At 44.4% G+C, this 14,936-nt stretch overlaps 1 protein-coding gene across 3 annotated transcripts; it reads left to right on the top strand.

Moving 5' to 3' along the window:
• The first annotated feature begins 5,675 nt into the window (after positions 1-5,675).
• LOC148825847 (E3 ubiquitin-protein ligase TRIM16-like) lies at positions 5,676-13,589 on the top strand. 3 transcript variants are annotated; one of them, XM_088926267.1, is made up of 6 exons: positions 5,676-6,290; positions 8,525-8,608; positions 9,509-9,742; positions 9,893-10,052; positions 10,448-10,507; positions 12,090-13,589. In XM_088926267.1, exons 1-6 carry the CDS (start codon positions 5,700-5,702, stop codon positions 12,611-12,613), a joined length of 1,653 nt encoding a protein of 550 aa, XP_088782393.1. In that variant the 5' UTR covers positions 5,676-5,699; the 3' UTR covers positions 12,614-13,589. The 3 variants fall into 3 exon arrangements, with proteins under 3 accessions (XP_088782393.1, XP_088782394.1, XP_088782392.1); XM_088926268.1 differs by having other exon boundaries at positions 8,522-8,608; positions 9,509-9,664; XM_088926266.1 differs by having other exon boundaries at positions 8,522-8,608.
• Positions 13,590-14,936: the final 1,347 nt, after the last annotated feature.

Below are 14,936 nucleotides of genomic sequence, written 5' to 3'. Positions count from 1 at the left end.
GTGACAGAGACCATGTGAGGTCCTCTGTGATATGGGTGCCAAGGAATTTGAAGTTACTGACCCTTTCCACTTCAGTCCTGTTGATGTGGCTAGAGTCATGACCCTTTTGCAGTTTTCTGAAATCAACGATCAGAACGATCCTTTCTTTTGCTGATGTTGAGGATGAGGTTGTTGTGCTCACAACACGTGTTAAGGAGCAAGTAATAGGTTTATTCCATGTTGAAAAGAGAAGAAAGAAAACAACATTTCGACCGTGGAGCCTTAAGGACATTGACCTCCTCCCAGTAGGCCCTCATCCCCTGTGATCTGACCTACAACTGTGGTGTCATTGTCAAACTTGATGTTGGAGTTGTTGTTGTGTTTGGCCTTACAGTCGTGGGTGTAGAGGGAGTAGAGTAATGGACTAAGCACACACCCCTGGGGGACCCCAGTGTTTGGAGTTAGTGTGCCGGAGGTGTGGTTTCCAAGCCTGACAGCCTGCAGTCTCCAGAATCCAGTTGCAGAGGGTGGTGTCAAGACCCAGTGCACTGAGTTTCTTGACTAGTTTCTCTGGAATGATAGTGTTAAAAGCTGAGCTGAAGTCGATGAATAGTAGTTTTGCGTATGTGTTCTTTTTATCAGCAGTGTGTATGGCAATGGACATTGCATCATCTGTGGATCTGTTGGGCTGGTAGGCAAATTGGAATAGGTCCACGGTATCTGGAATTGTATCCTCAATGTGCCCCATGACTAGCCTCTAAGAGCACTTCATGATAACGGGGGTTAGTGCCACTGGGCAGTAGATGATGGTGGTTGTCTTGAAGCAAGTGACGACTACAGCTTGGGCCAGGGACATGTTGAAAATGTTTGTGAATACACCTGCCAGTTGATTGGTGCTGGCTCTGAGGACGTGACTGGGTATGCTGTCAGATCCTGCAGCCTTGCATGTGTTCACTTTTAGCAGAGATCTCCTCACCTCATCTGCAGACAGCGAGAGCACCTGATCAGCTGCGGAGGTTGCAGCTCTGTTGACTGGTTCTGTGTTGCTGGCTTGAAACCGAGCATGAAAGGTGTTGAGCTTGTTAGGCAGGGAGGCATCATGCGCAGGTGCACAGATGTTCTTCCTTTTGTAGTTTGTGAGGGCCTGTATATCTTGCCACATGCACCGTGGGTCATTAGTGGTGAAGTGTCCCTCTAATTCCCGTTTGAGTGTGTTTTTTGCAATACTCTTCTTTAGATTGATCCTGGCTGACTGTCACTTTAAACACATCACAGTCAGTGCATTAAAAACAGTCCTACAGGACTGATCTAGATCCTTCATGCCAGACTCACCATCCTGACGGCTAGTTTCACTCGCCTGTGAAGCTGTCTGTATGCCGGGAGGAGAAACAGAGTGATGTGGTCTGAGTTTCCACAGTGGGGGAGGGGTACGGCCTTGTAAGCATTCTGAATCGTATTGTAAACGTGGTCCAGGGTATTTTCTCCTCTCGTTAGGAAGGAGACATGGTATTTCGGGAGACCGGAGTTGAGATTTGTATGATTAAAGTCACCCACGATGATAAAGGCTGTGTCTGTCAGGGAAGCCGGTTCTGACTCCCGTGAAAATGCGTTGTTTAAAGACCCTATACGAGATAGTATAATCCGGTAGTGACTGGAGGAGGACATCAGGGAAGACACAGCAGGATCGGGTCGGGTAGAAACACTGGGGGTAATGACAGCAGTGAACTGCTGCATGGGGGGAGCGCAGACGAACGAGTCCAGAGGAAGTCCAATAGGGAAAATCAGGGCGCAGTCCAAGGTCCAGGTGCCAGGAGATCCATCCAAGATGAACTGTGGAACAGGGAACTAGGAACACCGATAATTAAAAGTTTGATGGGATAAAGCGCTCAGAGCTACGGACTCAGTAGGTTAGGGGGCCGTGGTGAAGCCTTTGCCCTTGGGCCACTTCTGTGCCTGGTGGTAGGGTCTTCCAAAGCTGAGCCTAGAACTATGGAGATGCCAGGCTCAATAGGGAAAAGGGGAAGGACATAGCTGGGGCAAATAAAGCTGGGAACACAACAAAAAATGGTAGGAGCACCCTCTAGAGGAAGGATGATGATCGTGACAACGTCAGGATTTGCAGATTCCTATTTGTTTATTGCAGTACAGTACCTCTACATTGGGGGATGTAGACGGCGGTGATGATAATAATTGTAAATTCCCTCATCTGGGCACAACTGGGGTATAAAAGGAGACCCCCTCCTTAATGACTGTTTTCACACTGCCTGTCTGACTGTCCTCTTATCTTCAATCATAAGTACCAGGGTGTATCTTACTGGGCTGTGGGGATGGGACTGTAGTGGAGGTCTGCTCAGGGATTAGTCTGTTCTGCCTGTGTGTCCTTTTCTCACCAATCAGATTGCTGTCAGCTCACACTGAATCACTGCATCCCAAGTTTGTGGTGCTCTGGTTCCAGCTGCTCCTTCTGTCACAATAATAAGTAAACTGTAGTAATTGTCCTTCGATCCCCCAGAAAAGGAGTAAATGTGAATCACAGGGCTGGAAACCTGTTGTTTTGTAGCATCTCTGGATACACAGTGACCTTCCTGCACAGTCCAGACCTCATTCACTGAGTCCCTTGTTAATTTACACCCTGACCTGAATTCAAATAAAATCTTTCAGTGTTTCAGTCTTTTCTAGACAGCGCATCTCTGGGATGACCCACGCTTGTCATCACCAACCCTGTCTGATCTGATTAACATGACAGCTTCATGTCTGTCTGGAGCTTCTAAAACACACAGTTTTTGCCATCAGCTGTCAGAGAGATCTGTCAAGATGAAGGAGAGACAGACTCAGGAGTTTGAGACAGAAACACAAGATGGTAAAAAAACAGCTCTTCAGAGGGAAAGAGGGAAGAGATCTCTCTCCACACAGAGGCAGCCAGACCAACTACAAGAGGCAAATGTTGAGATCTCATCACAGGCTGTTAGGAATGTGGAGAAGGAGTGGAGCTCAAGAGAGAAGCAGGAGTGAATCAGGGTGAAACAGGGGCTGTGACTGTCAAGAAGCGCTAATTGTCAGAACACTCTGAGTGGTGCTGATTATGCGGTGGCCAGTCAGAATCGGTTTACTGGTTGCTTCCTTGTATATAAGGTTGATTAACCCTGTTTTCGGGGCTCAGCATTGTCAGATCTCCAGTGTCAGCTTGTACAGCCGGACCTGCTCCAGTACTTAAGCTTTCGGTTTCTTGGTTCTGGATCTTCGGCATAGACTCCTGGATTTTCCTGGTTCAGATGTCTTCATGAATCCTATTCCATGTTCCTGGGTTGCGAAGTTCTTGGTTTTCTGGGTCCTGGTTTTCCCAGTGTGAATGGCCTTGTATCCGGTTCCTGGTGACAGGTGCCTTCGTATGGAGAAGCTTGGAATTTGGGACTCTGTATTTGGATTACATCGTAATCGCACAAGTCTGGTTTGGAGGGACCCAGTGTTTTGTCTTATGCCTGTATTTCAACTTGTAAATCCTGATATCCTGTTCGCCTGATATCCATGACCTTATACTGTGTTATAGACAATGTTATATTGTAATTTCCCATGGGTTTGTTATAAAAACTTTGTATTCAAATGTATGTTCAGACTGTTGTTTTGGTTCTTGCCCTTTAAAGGCTTCCGCTGTGCTGCGCAGGGTCTGTTTAAGTTCTTTAGTGGTTTCTAATAATTTGGAAACCGTAACAGTGACACTGCCAGCACAGCTCAATCAGAGCCACCCTGTCTCACCGGTGTGCTGGATTAATACGACGCTGACTTTCACACACAGCACCAAATCCTGATTCCCAGTCCTGGGTCCCACTGTTCCAGGGCTCCAGACAGGAGGTCTGACTGCTTCATCAGTGCTCTAGCAGTTGCATTGTATTTCTGTGCTGAAATCCTTGTCAAAGCCAAAGAGAATCACAGAGACAGGGGTGTGATACTCTCTAGATAGAGGTGTCAGGAATAAGAGTGTTTACAGGCACAAGTGAGAGTCACACAAAGCAGCTGTAAGAGAGACTCAGTGGAGTTTTATTCACAACATGAGAGAAAATAACCAACACACAAAAACCTTTTCACACAAACAAAATCGATATTTTCTCTGTTTCTCACTCTCATTTTCTGACAGAGGATATTTTCTCTGTCCCCAGACAGAAGGAAAAGACAAAGCCAGAAAGACTCAAATGGGTTTTAAACCTTTACACAGCAAACCAGGATTGTCTGCAGGAATCAGCAATGACCTGTTAATGAATCAACGAATTAACCAAGTTAATGAATCAGAAATTAATTATTCATGATCCTTCATTAATAATAAAGAGGGATGTTTAAATATTGCAGTTTTGAAGCCAGCAAGTGCTATTTTGTCAGTCACAGGCTGTTGGACTCTGCTGTATCACACATTTAAAATCTCCATGAAGATGTGGATTTCTGGTGTAACAGTGCAGGTTCTGGGGAGGAGCCACAGCAGTAAAAGGTCAAAAGTCAATGCCCTGCTTGAGGGGGCTGAGGCAGCAGTGTAAATGGGAAAAAAAGAAAGAAAAAAGTGCACTGCTTGGAGCAGCGGCATCCAGCCTGGACTGTCCCTATTCTGCAGTGCCATGACTGGAGAAAAAGGAGAGCGAGGCCTAAAAACTCAACCTGTCCTGGTGAGGATACACTGTCACTGTAATGAACTGGAACTTTATTGCCATATGTAACCGGTACATGTACTGGTACAATGGAATTTTTACTGACAGGAAGTCTCTCGATTGTTAAAAAAAGTGTAAAACACAAAGTGCAGGCAGTGCATCAAAACAATATACAAACAAACAGCAGACAATGTACAAGTAAACAAGTAAACAGTTCGAATGCAAACAATGCAGATGTAAACAATGACTGTAGATTTGTAATAAATAAGAAATTATAATGAGGTAGATGGTGTAGGTGTGGTCCAAGGGGCATGGCCAAATGTGTTCGCCAATCGCATTGCTTGTGGGCAGAAGCTATTGAAGAATCTAGTGGTAAGTGTCTGTATGCTCTTGTATGTCTTGCCTGAGGGCAGTGGGGTGAAGAGCTCATGCCCGGGGTGGTGACTGTCCTCTGTAATGGCCAGAATTCTACCACGGCAGCGGTCCTTGTCTCCCCTTGAGGGAGTCTGTTAGTTGAAGCCTTGAATTCGTCTTCTCTCAGCTGCAACTAACCCAGGCAACTAACCTGGTCCCTCTGGGGAAGTGTTCAGTGTGTGACTAAAGAGCTCCCACAGCTGTGGCTCATCCAAAACTAACTGCCCCAGCTGTGGTAGTCAAGGTAACCCATCACCCTTAGACAAGGGCTCTGCCTTCACACAGAACGTGCCACCGCTTAATGCCAAACTGGCGAGAACACTGGGGTGTAGTTGAGAATGACCTGTGAGAAGACAGAAACCAGCCAGCAGGCAGCTGGCTGATCCTGTAGTCATCCTCTGCAGGGCACTGAGACTCTCAGCCCATCTGCAAGTACAATCTGACCACAGGGAGAGCCAGGCAGGGACAGAAGCACTTTCTCTTCATGGATCTAAATGCGATCAACATAGTGGAGTGCTGGGTGCTGGTTTCAAAACCACACCCCTTTTTAAGCCACATCCTTTACAAAGGACACACCCCCTGCATCTCCAGGAAGAGAGCTCAGACAAAAAGTTCAGTTTCACCTCTGCTGAAACAGCTCTCTAGTTCCTTGTGGTATTTGTGCTGAATGACAAAATGGCAACAGCAGGTATTTTCCTGGATCAAGACCAGTTCAACTGCTCTGTGTGTCTGGATTTGCTGAAGGATCCAGTGGCTCTTCCCTGTGGGCACAGCTACTGTATGGGCTGTATTAAGGCACACTGGGATCTGGATGATCACACTGGCGTCTACAGATGCCCCCAGTGCAGAGAGACCTTCACTCCAAGACCTGTTCTGCGAAGGAACACCATGCTGGCTGAACTGATGGAGAAACTGAAGCAGACAGGGCTCAGCGCTCCTCCTCCTGCTCACAGTCCTGCTGGCCCTGGAGATGTGCTGTGTGCTGTCTGCACTGGGAGTCAAGCGAGAGCTGTGAAATCCTGCCTGATGTGTCTGGCCTCTTACTGCCAGACTCACCTCCAACCTCACCATGAAGTTGCCCGTTTGAAGAGACACACCCTGGTTGATGCTACTGGACATCTGGATGAACTTGTATGCCTGAATCACGACAAACCCCTGGAGTTCTATTGTCGTACTGATCAAAAATGTGTCTGTTATTTGTGTACAATGGATGAACACAGAGGTCATGATAGTGTCTCTCCTGCAGCAGGAAGGACTGAGAAACAGGTGAGGACTTTTTTTTTTTACTGAGGGCTTTCAGGTACAGGGGAAACAGGGGTGTTAGGAGTGTGTGATGATAAGGTGTGTGTGAGTTGATCTTTACACACCATGTGTTCTGGAGATTAACAAAAACAGGTTTTCACTGTAATAGTTCATAGAGGGACAAGGAAGTATTTCTCAGTTTCAGAGTCCATAGAATACTAGCAGTACAGCAGTGACTGACTGCTTTGTAGACACGCCTCACCTTCTCATTATTCTTTTGGAATGAATGGAATGCAACACACCTGGTTTAGCTCTGTACTCCTGTGAACTCCTGTTCATTCACTAGACTGAACAGTGAACACAGCAGTGACTGACAGCTCTGTACTCACCCCTAACTCCCATTCATTTACTGAACTGTCCAGTTAACACAGCAGTAACTGAGAGCTCTGTACTCACCTTTCACTCCTATAAATGCACTAGAAATTAAGTGACACAAATGGATGAAGACACATCATCACACGATGTAGAATCAACATTCTTATTCATTTACATGTTGTTTTTATCATTAATTATCTACATTAGTAACAGAGATGACTAGAAGGTTAATATATACTGTATTTCCAGATACTGTTTAACAATTAGGGAATGTCTGTACAACTCTCAACTAGGTCATATCGTTTTGTTTTGTCCAAAGGTATCCAGGTGTTTCTTAGCTCAATCCATGTCCACAGAGAGCTGAAATTCTTACACAGACAGACTCATCACAATAACCTCTGACTGGAACAACTGGTGCAGCTCTTCATGAATTCCTTATGGTCTGAAGTCACAGATTAGCAGATCAGTGCTCTGCAAGTTATTCAAATTATTGTGTTACTGAAGAGATTAATGGAAGGCAAATTTCATCCTCCTCTCTGTGGAACCTGGACAGTGAGTGATCTGGGGTTAGTATCCACAGTTTGGTGTGAGGACAAACTGTTCTGTCCTGCTAGGATTCCTGTTGCCTTCATCTGCCAAAAACTGGGCTCTGATAGCCACATCCTAAAAATAGCAGAACAGACAGAGGAAGATGAACCACCTGGAATGTCTCAGCTGCTGTTCTGATGGGCAAAGGCTGTAGCTGAAAGAGACCTCCAGTCTACTGGTCTCCATGCCACTTGATCATGGTGTCGTTACATAAACAGGTGAGGAAGCTGGTCTCTCTACCACAGAAGATGTCACACAGACCTCTTCAACCCCCAGCACATCCTTCAGGGATCAGAACAGTGATGTCTGGAAGCTCCTGGTCCTGGTCAGGTTTCTGGGTTGTCAGGTATCTGGGCAGAGACAGAGTGTATTTTTTATATTTAACAATGTTTAACATTGCTCACCACTGTTGAGGAAGGAAAAAAGAGCCCAGTAAGATCTTACTGTGAACAAAAAACACAGAAGTATCAATCGGAATGTGAGACCTGGAACATCAGGACCCTCATGAGCTGTCCATACAGTGACAACCCATAACAGTAAACTGCATTTGTGACCATAGAATAGAGGACAGGATATAGGACATCAATATCACCACTCTGAGAGTAACACTACAAGCTTGAGATAAGCCGCTTCAGGAATGCTGAATCAGAGGCAGAACATCAGACTGATGGAGCTGGATTCACAATTAAGAACAAAATCCTCAACCACCTTCATGAGCTTCAGCTGGGGTCAAAGAGCTCCTCATCTCACAATAGCAGGGAAACAACAGGCTTGCAGAACTTTGAAGAAAGACAGACTCACTGTCCTTAGAAATTCGGCACAGGAGCTGCGAGAGATGGAGTTATTCATTAGGGTGCATCTGGAAATGTCAGCTCCAAGAATCATTTCCTCTCTTTTCCAAATGCTAAAAGGACGGATCAACAGGATAGGCATGCATCAATAATCTTAAGGACATTCCAGTCAATCTTGTGTTTAATGGACTGTTTGCTTTAATTGTTTCAGGGTAAATCCATCTTCTAGCTTGTGTTTTGAGAACTGTAATATATGAAGGTACATTAAATCAATATGTGTTTAGGAAAAAAAAAGTAAGAAGAATATAGATTGTGATCGAAATAATCATGATTTATCAATCATGTTCATTGATCCGGCATGAAAATTTATGTACTACGGTAGCAATATCTCAGTACTGTGCAGTTGTATTTTACTCATTACACTGTTCAGTGTCTTGTAGACAATGTATCTGTGCTGAGGGTGGGGAAAGAAATGTCCTGAGAGTCTGCATTTCTCCACAGAAGCAGCTACTGAAACAAACCCAGCAGAGTCTCCAGGAGAGAGAGAGGGAGCTGCAGGAGCTGAACCATGCAGTGGAGTCACTCAGAGTGGGTATTGACAAGATTGAAGCTCATTTCCATAGCTGGCCACTGGACAAACCAGTACTCCTGGGAAACACAGTGGCATCATGTGACAATATTGTCATGTCATTTGCCAAACCTCTTTATACCCTACGGTGTCGTGGGAAGCCAGAGCCTACCCAGCAAGAAATAAGTGCAAGGCAGGATACACCCTGGACAGGGTGCCAGTCCATCTCAGGGCGAGTGGAAGCCAATCACACATGGGGACAATTTGGAGGCCACGGTAAAGGCCGAGAGGGGGAAATTTGGCCCGGACACCAGGATAACACCCTAGTCTTATCGAGAAATGCTCGGGATCTTTAATGACCACTGAGAGTCAGGACCTTGATTTAGAGTCTCATCTAAAAGACGGCGCTCACTACAGTATAGTGTCCCCGCAGACCGCAGTGTGGGCACCCCCCGTTGGCAACCATAGCTTCCCAGGAGGTTTCCAATCCAGGTACTGACCCAGCTCAGCCCTGCTGAGCTTCAGTGGGCTGCCAGTTGAGAGCTGCAGGGTGATATAGCTACTGGCGACATGTGATAATATTATATCTCTTAATACACCCAACAAATCTAATTTAGAACATCCAGTATAGAGGTCATGTAGAGATGTAATCCAGTCAACCAGCGACTGGAACAAGTTTTAGTTCTGAGGAGCCTAATTCACACTGATACCTAAATGTGAGGACATACTGATGTTCTCCATTCTGCCTGAAACTCTGACACTGCATCAGTATCTTACCTCAATGACTATCAGGACTGTGAGTGTGACATGAGAAGTTTAAATTCTTCCTGTGATCAGGGATAGAGGGACATCTTTTCTGTCCTCAGTTGGAGTGTTTTCCTCTGTAATAATGCTAACAATTCCTGTGTCTCCTTATTCAGAGCTCTGCACACACAGCAGTGCTGGACACTGACAGGATCTTCACTGAGCTGATCCGCTCCATTGAAAGAACTCGCTCTGAGGTCACACAGCTGATCAGAGCTCAGGAGAGGGCTGCAGTGAGTCAGGCTGAACGACTCCGAGAGCAACTGGAGCAGGTAATCGCTGAGCTGAGGACAAGAGACGCTGAGCTGAACCAGCTCTCACATACAGAGGATCACATCCTTTTTCTCCAGGTAACATCATTGCTCTGGGACTCTGCAGTAAAGAAAGATGTCTTTGGCACAGAGCTCTCCAATGGAGCTGCTTTTGGCTTCTCCTCAGGAATGTGTGTCATAGCGTATTGGGGTTTGCCTGGAAACTCCTCCCTATCTTCCCTGCTGTAGGCTGTCCAGTCTCTCTGTGTCTCTCCTGGAGCTGGAGACTCCCCCATCATTCCTGTCAGTCCACACTTCTGTACTGAGGCTGTGAGGAGAGCTGTCTTAGGACTGAAAGAGCAACTGGAAGACATCTGCAAAAAGGAATTAGTCAAGATCTCCAGAACAGGTTAGTGATGAAACATAATCTAATAATAGGAGCTATAGTCCCAGTACTGTAGAACATTTCTGTTACGATAGGTTATAATAGCTACAGTCCCAGTAGAACAGTCCAGTTACAATAGGAGTTACAGTCAGAGTACAGTAGAACAATTCAGATACATTAGGAGCCACTGACCCAGTACTAAAAAAGGACCCAATGAAGTACTAGAGGACTCAAATCTCCATGAATTCTCAACTACAGTATGTATTCTGGAATCAAAGCTCTAGACACTGAAAGAGATGGAAAACATATCCATGACTGATAAAAGTAAAATCAACACTCCAATACAGATGAAAGAACCAGCTGGTTTAATTCTACAACAGATCTGCCCTGATGAGAAATGTCTATCTGTGTCTCCCCAGTGAGTGATGTCTATAGTCTGCAGACTCCAGAACCCCGGAGCAGAGCAGAGCTTTTACACTGTGAGTCTGTTGTCACTGAGATCTCCTAGTGACAGATATCTGGAGCTCTGACACACAGCAGAGATACACCAAAACACTCTGTGACTAATATACACTCTTACACTCACACACTGATGCACACCTAGAAAGACTAATACACGCTAAACTACACACACATTGATACTGTTCCATATGGGGAGTAAGGAAATGGTGAAAATCAGGATTTGACTGAGCAGTTTAGTCAAAAAATGAAATAATTATTCAACTTGTAAGTGATTTCTAGCAATACATCCAAGTGGCTGGTATAATTAGAGGCATGTGTATTCTTTGTCCTCTGACACAGCTTTGATGAGAGGAGTAATAATCCAGGCACACATGGTTAAAACAAATATTTATTACAATGACACAAGACACAAACTACACTACACACAACAAAACATACAGCACACACGCTGCTGTACGTACAGTATTTAGAAAAAAAAGCGTTTCAGAGGCCTAACATTCTCATCACCCAGAAAGCCCCAGACTGCTACTAAACATTAAACTCTTAATATGCCTACAGAGGCCACATAAGAGATGAGTTGCCTTCTAACTAAATACAAAGCAACCTGCAGTTAAATCTCTCTCTCATTGCACCCTGGAAGCCACAAAATTAATGGGTGCCTATATCCCTATCCATAAACATGCACCGTAAGCAAAAAGACATTTCTAACTGAAGTATCCTTTACCCAGGAAACCCAAGTTCCCTAAAAACACAGAATAGCATGCTCTTTGAACAAGGTTCAAATACTCAGCTCTAGTCAGATTTGGTTTGGATGATCATGAAGTAGGGGCTCTCGCCTGGCGCAAGTTTCAAGTCCCAACTCCTGCGGACTCCTTTACCTTCTCCTTGTTTCTCCCCCCCTTTTTTCTGTGCTCTTAATGTCATCTTATATTGTGTGTTTCTGTACTGCTCCTTGACAATCGTTAATCCACACTTTACCTAGGTAATTAAGGTCAATTTTAAAATTGTTTCTACTCCAGACCTCAGCAAACATCCTCTCTGCTTTGAAGTTAGAAGTGTTTACTGTTCCAAGTGTCACAAACTTTATCTAAAATCTAAGATACACTTCTCAGTCACCTAACATTGTAACAATACACACACGGATACACACTCTGACAGACTGATACACACAATGATACACACACGTTGATAAACACACTGATACACATTTTAACAGACACTGATGCACACTCTCACATACACTCCGACACATAGTATGACTCACACATTGATACAAACTGACACATTGACACACATCTTATTTGAGACAGTGCGGCTTGCTGGAATTCTGTGTGGTACTATTATTTTCCAAGTGTGAGAGAAAAAGCTTGTGAAAAACAACCCAAAACAGTCACAGGGTTCAGGAAGTTAGCATTTACTCATGAGTGTCAGGAGATGTATGTCTATTCTGCCTGTCTGTCCTCTGACCGTCTTCTTCTTTCCAATCAAAAACCTCAGGGTGTATCTTACTGGGCTGTGGGGGCTGGACTTTAGATGAGATCTGCTCAGGGATTCTCTTCTGCCTGTGTCTCCTCTGACTCTCCTCTTCTGTCCAATCAGATTTCTCCCAGCTCACACTGGATCCCAACACAGTCAATACACATCTCTATCTGTCTGATGGGAGCAGGAAGGTGACCTGGAGTGACAAGGGCCAGAAATATCCTGATCACCCCGAGAGATTTGACAGCTGGAGACAAGTGCTGTGTAGAGAAGGGCTGTTTGGGACTCGTTGTTACTGGGAGGTGGAGTGGAGAGGGACAGGGGCTTTTATAGGCGTCACCTACAAAGGAATTGGGAGAAAAGGGGGCGTTGACTGTATTCTTGGGCGCAATGACCAGTCTTGGAGTTTGTGCTGCTCTGGCTCCAGTTGCTCTTTCTGGCACAACAATGTGAGAACCGCAGTAACTGACCCTCTCTCCTCCAGAATAGGAGTGTATGTGAATCACAGGGCAGGAACTCTGTCATTTTATAGCGTCTCTGGAGACACAGTGACCCTCCTGCACAGAGTCCAGACCTCATTCTCTGAACCCCTCTATCCTGGGTTTGTGGTGACTAGCTCTGTGACCCTTTGTCAGCTGGAATAGACCCTGTCCTAATGTCAGCCGGAGCTCTGAAATGCTGTCTGGTCAATTAACAATAAATCTTATCCTGCTGTATCCTGCTGTATATCTGCTGTATCTCTCAGGGATCTGGCAGGTAGTTCTCCGTAACTCCGTTAACTCCGTTAACGTAGCCGTTAACTCTATGGGATGCAGAGGCAAACAATCCAAAAGCGTAAACCAGAAGCAAAGTCGATAGGCGAAGCTAGAGATCAGTTAACCAGAAAGGGCTGAGAAAAACCGAGAAGAAATCCGGAAGGCGAGATCAAAAGGGAAAAGTTAAGTCCAAAAACCGAGAAAACCAACAAGAAAATAACACGCACTAGAAAACTTTTCAACTTTTCAGGCTTTTCAATAGTGAGCAGGGTTTGGTGCGTGAGGGAACTTTAAATACTGAAAGGAAAGGAATGGGTTGGATAATTGGTTCAGGAGTGAGAATCTGTGGAATCTGGTGCCTGGGAATGTGATGGGTTCAGTTAGGAATGAGAGTGTGAAACAGTGGGTTTGGGAATGTAATGAGGTTTGCGAGGGCAAGGGCGAGTGCAGGACATGACAGTATCGGTGCCCGGACCTGACAGGAATGACTTTCTGGGTGTCTGTATGGAGAAGAAGCTCCTATGATGCTGCAACACTGGGACAGTGCCTCCTGAACATCAGCTCCATCAGGAGTCCCGGACCTGGGAGTCAGTTCCACCACCACTGCAGCATCAGTCCTGAGCTGCAGACTCAGCGTCCAGTCTTATTTTCACATCCTGCCCAGTCAGTAAGACCTGCGAGGAGAACATTGTGTTGTAAACTTATCTATAAATGTTGGTATGGGTGACAAATGAATTGATTAATTGATTGTAACTGACATGGTGGATTGAGATTTATTGAGCTTTAGGGCTCAATCGAATTGTAACCCTACAGTCCAGAAACCACTGCTCCAGTCTGGGCTGTGTTATATCGTAACCCTACAGTCCAGAGATCACTGGTCCTATCTGGATGGTGTAAGTTTGTAATCCTACAGTATAGGGACTGCTGGTCCAGCCAGGGCTGTGTTGTATTATAAGCTTATAGTGCAAAGGTCACTGGTTCATTGTTCATTAACATCACACATAAAAAACATAATATTAATATATTATTAACTGATTCGTGTGTAATCAAGGACTGTTTTAATGTAACTGAATTGTGCCATTCATTCTCTCATTCATCTGGTCTGTGGATGAAATGGAGCAGACTTTTAATGTCTAGCAAACTGGAGAGAACTGTGTTAATCTTTACATGTTAAAGAACACAAAGATACTCACGTTCAGCATATTCACAATGCTTAAAAAAAGTGGAGTAAAATATGTAAAACTCAAATTACATTTCAAAATGCCACAATTATTTCAATTTAGTATTTGGAAAATAACAAAACAAATACCTCATTCACAAACTCCAGGACTCATTGGCAGCACATTTCAACCTTCACCTTGAGTCTTTCAATAATTGGATTACAGATCTGTTAATCCTGCTTTGACCTAAAGTCAAAATTAAATCTACATTTCCAGTGTTATGTCATTTGTGTCACCATCCTATTGCTTTCACTCTGCACACAAATTCAGCAGTAATTGTTGGAATCCATGCTGATATGATTTGCTCCCAAAATTGGCAAACAACTGAAAAGGAAATGTTAGCAAGTATTTGTACAGAAAGTAGTGACTGACAGTAGTGAGAATGTAAATAGAGTACATACAGTATGAATTAATGAATGAAGTCAAGAGGCCTCTATTAGAGAGCATGTTGTATCTTGCTTTATAGGGATCTTCCTTGACTGAAATTTGGGGCATTGCGAAACCTGCAAATATACATCAGAGCATTTTTAACAAATATATTTCATGAAGACAATTTCAATTAAACATGAGACAAAATCAATTTCAATAAATTATAAAACCTGCCAATTTCTCAAAATCGCAAGACATTCCAGGCCAGTAGTATTTGTCAAGATTCTGATTATACAGTTATGCTTTTGAGAGAACGATGCAAATCGCCATAATACAGCTTCTATCAAACCAGCTAAATTCTAACTTGTAGTTTCCGGTATCGATTTTATTGTTCTCTTGGTGTGGAGCCAGCAGTCAAACATTTATTTCTTCACCTTCTCGAATACTGTGCTAACATCCCCGTATGTGTAAAAATCAGACCAAAATGCACATTTTGATTTTAAAAAATGGAAATCTAATTAATACACCTTGAAGACGATAATTTCGGCTAGCAAAAAAAAAATCTGTCTGCGGCGCAATAGGTTAGCCCGCGCTCGGCCGTTAACTGAAAGGTTGTGGTTTGA

The sequence above is a fragment of the Atractosteus spatula genome, chromosome 10 (genome assembly GCF_055471065.1).
Source record: "Atractosteus spatula isolate fAtrSpa1 chromosome 10, fAtrSpa1.hap1, whole genome shotgun sequence".
In the NCBI taxonomy this organism is placed as follows: Eukaryota; Metazoa; Chordata; class Actinopteri; order Semionotiformes; family Lepisosteidae; genus Atractosteus; species Atractosteus spatula.
This window is presented reverse-complemented; position numbering and strand designations above follow the sequence as displayed.

Excerpts from the sequence above, each read along its gene's own strand:
- LOC148825847 (XM_088926266.1), top strand. The coding sequence starts at position 5,700 with ATGGCAACAGCAGGTATTTTCCTGGATCAAGACCAGTTCAACTGCTCT. Across the intron at positions 9,743-9,892 it reads ATCACATCCTTTTTCTCCAG|GCTGTCCAGTCTCTCTGTGT; the intron begins GTAACATCATTG and ends TCCCTGCTGTAG. Across the intron at positions 10,053-10,447 it reads AGTCAAGATCTCCAGAACAG|TGAGTGATGTCTATAGTCTG; the intron begins GTTAGTGATGAA and ends GTGTCTCCCCAG.